Source organism: Mytilus edulis, unplaced genomic scaffold, assembly GCF_963676685.1.
Source record: "Mytilus edulis unplaced genomic scaffold, xbMytEdul2.2 SCAFFOLD_2086, whole genome shotgun sequence".
Lineage (NCBI taxonomy): Eukaryota > Metazoa > Mollusca > Bivalvia > Mytilida > Mytilidae > Mytilus > Mytilus edulis.
In genome coordinates, this window is record NW_027267812.1 from 14,509 (window position 1) to 17,971 (window position 3,463).

General features: G+C 31.4%; 1 protein-coding gene across 1 annotated transcript; it reads right to left on the reverse strand.

Moving 5' to 3' along the window:
* Positions 1-3,455, reverse strand: LOC139506054 (E3 ubiquitin-protein ligase rnf213-alpha-like; the record flags this gene model as incomplete). Its single annotated transcript, XM_071295335.1, is given in 6 exon segments — positions 1-111; positions 431-514; positions 1,177-1,318; positions 1,809-1,993; positions 2,507-2,564; positions 3,404-3,455. Coding segments are annotated over 6 exon segments (568 nt in total), but the record flags the coding sequence as incomplete, so codon positions are not given.
* Positions 3,456-3,463: the final 8 nt, after the last annotated feature.

The following is a 3,463-nucleotide window of genomic DNA, read 5'->3' on the forward strand; positions in this document are numbered from 1 at the left end:
CCATCATCATTTCTGAGTGTAGGAAGCAGAAAGGAAACTGGTGTTCTTCCATCTATACTTTTTCTTAATGTTCCTTTTTCACTCTCAAGTAAGAACCATTCACTGAGCAAGCTGTAATCAAATCAGTGAAATAATTAAGTTTAAAAAAAAAGAATAGGTCAAAGGTTCACAAAATAAAAGAAGAATGTGTCCATGGGATACACATACCCCTGCTTGTAAATATACAGTAGATTCAGCAATTATTCCATTTACAAAGGGACACAACTCAACATAACCCATGTATTAAGTGCAAACATGTAGCTATGACATTACAACCTCTACAAAATTACCGGTAAACAGGTTTAAGATAAAATTTAAAGTTCCACATTTTAAGGTTGTACAAAAATCTGTGACATTTAGAAATCATTTTTTTTTTATAAAAGATACATACTGTAAGATTCCAGTGACTGGACAACACATTCCCATGCTTCTGTATAATCACAAAGTAGGCTTCTAAATTCTTCTAATCTTCTTTCTGAAGTAAGAAATCAAATTATTAAATAACTGATTCCCAAACAAGACTTTCACTAAGATAATAATGTAAAGATGCATGTATATATTAGAATGAAACACTAACTGATAAAAATTTAACAAATCACTTTAATTTGTTTAATCTAGATGCATTAGGGATACCCATCACTTATACACAGCTAGATTTCTAAAAGGAGGGTGGGGTATAACAATGCAACCAATTTCTGATGAATTATTCACCACAGTTTTAACTCTTTTTACTGGTTTTTTGGTAGCAACAATAACATTTGGATCCGCATGAATCTCATGAGTAGCTATTCACAGATAATTCCTACCAAGTTTGGTTCTATCTGACTATGCATTTCTCAGAAGAACATACATTTACAATAAGGTTTTCTTATGTTAATCTTTGTTCTGCAATAAAAGCTATCTTTAATTGTAAAATAAAGAATATTACAACAAATCAATGAATTGATGTCATCTATGCATTTTAATTGGGCACCCAAATTGTGTTGTCCATCTTGAGACCCTTCCTTTAATGTTTGATTCTTTTGTTCTCTCAAAAGGAAAAACAAATATAGATAAATGTTGGACTCTTTGAGGTGCCTATAACTCAGAAATTTGAAGCAAGGGCAATAAAAAACAGAAAAAAAATGTTATTTTTACCTTTTTCCATGTGTTCCTCAATAACATCGATCTGTAGACTTGTTCCCTCATTTTTGTCTATTTTTCTATAATATTTAACCATTAACAGTTTCTGAAGTCTTTGAATACTTGGAATGAATCTGAGGGCTCTAAGAATTGATTCCTGAAAGCAGATTTAATGGCTTCTAATTAGCATAGAGGCTGCTATACAAAATTCCACAAATTCATGCCCTTATCATATCCAATGTATATTGTCACTAAACCTATTGCACAAACAGCTTAGAACTCAATATATCAAAGACCTTATTTTACATCCCTTTCAATACACATATTTCTAAAAGAGATGTTTCTATATTAAAGTGAACTACTGTATTGGTGCATACATTTTTTTTTAAATATCTCTCATTTCTAAAAAGCAAATAGCCTTTAATTATTTATGGCAACCCAATCAGTGTTAAGGATATAGGCCGATACTAAATTAATGCTTACTTTGAACTACACCCTAACCCATACACAACCCTTAACCTAAACTGAACCCTAACCCAAAAGTACAGAGTCCTTTTAAAGTAAATGAAGGCCAGCCAAATAATAGGAAGTAAAACATTTATAGTAACAAGACTAAATTCAATTCCTCTTAATATATTGACTAATACCTCTTCAAGGAAGATACTTAAAACTGGACAATGTTGCTGACTTGAGTTGAGCATCTGTGTTAAATGATCAACAGAAATACGGGCTCTGTAACGCCAAACTGCTGGAATGTCCTGGAGCTGTGTTATGTCAATCATTTCTGATGGAATGTCAGTTTCATATAATAACTGGAGCAAAGGATCAGATCCTAAAAAAGTCAACATAAGTGAACATAGTCCTAATTTGTTTAAATCATTTTCAGATGATTCATAATTATTATTTTGGATTTTACAGAAAAAAACACATATCAAATAACATAATTTCACCTTCTAGCTATAATATTACATGTATTTAGATTGCGACGGAACTTATTATAGCTAATTTCCAAAAACTCTCTTATTGAAATATCACAACTTAAATTCTATGGCAATTAATTCCTTAAGTTGTGTATCATCATTTGTTTGCTTGCATGCAAGAAGGCAATGAGAGATATATTTGAGATCAAGGAACATAAAACACTTTATTTAAATTTTTATACAGAAATCAACAAAGTTTACAATTTATGGTTTCTTAAAAGTCCTAAAGGCTTTGCACAAAGATGTTTTGGCATAACATGGATATACCCTAGTGTCTGTACAGTTTAACAACCTTTGCAGAGGACTACAGGAGACAACAATTTTTAATTATACTCACAGGTAGCCTTAAAATAGAACATACATACCAAGTCTTTTGTCAATTAAGATTTCGTCATTACACTTCTTTAATTTAGAATCCAATTTCTGCAAATGCAATATGGTACTTTAAAGATATCTAAACTTTAAGTATATAAACATACTCAGAAAAGTTGATTGAAGAAATGGGAATTTCTTGAAAATTATCACATAGAAATTGTTTAAAATATCTATTGTCAGTTTATCAATCAGCAATACTTTTCTCAGCATCTTACAGCAAAAGGTTCTAATATATAATTTACTTCCTTAACATATCAACCTCTGCTTGAATAGAATCCCTAAGTATTTAAACATTCTTGTTTTAAGTATTTAATAGATAAAACAAGAATGTGTCCATAGTACATGGATGCCCCATTCGCACTATTATTTTCTCTGTTTAGTGGACCGTGAAAATGGGGTAAAATCTCTAATTTGACATTAAATTAGAAATATCATGTCATAGGGAACATGTGGACTAAGTTTCAAGTTGATTGGACTTCAACTTCATCAAAAACTACTTTACCAAAAACTTTAACCTGAAGCAGGACAGACAGACAGATGAACGGATGGACAGACAAATGAATGGAGGCACAGACCAGAAAACATAATGCCCATAAATGGGGCATAAAAATAAAAAAAAGGGGGGGGGGGCTCTAATTAAGTTATGAACTGTTATGCTCCCTAGATTCATCCGGTTATGACTGTAGTCACAGTATCCTTAGATATACCGTATCTAGTAAAATCAAGCATGAAAATTTGTGTTGTAGAACTCTTGTTTTCAAATTACAACCTCAAGAAAGATTGTCAATCTTTTTCAAAGACTGTGGATATACATTGAGTCCTATTGTTGTCTCATCCTCACTCATCTTTGTAATAGTAATCAAATAACTTGAAGATTTTTTTATTACCTTGAGAATAGGGGTTATGTATCTTTTAGCAAATTCTTGCTCCCATTTTATTCTGGCATC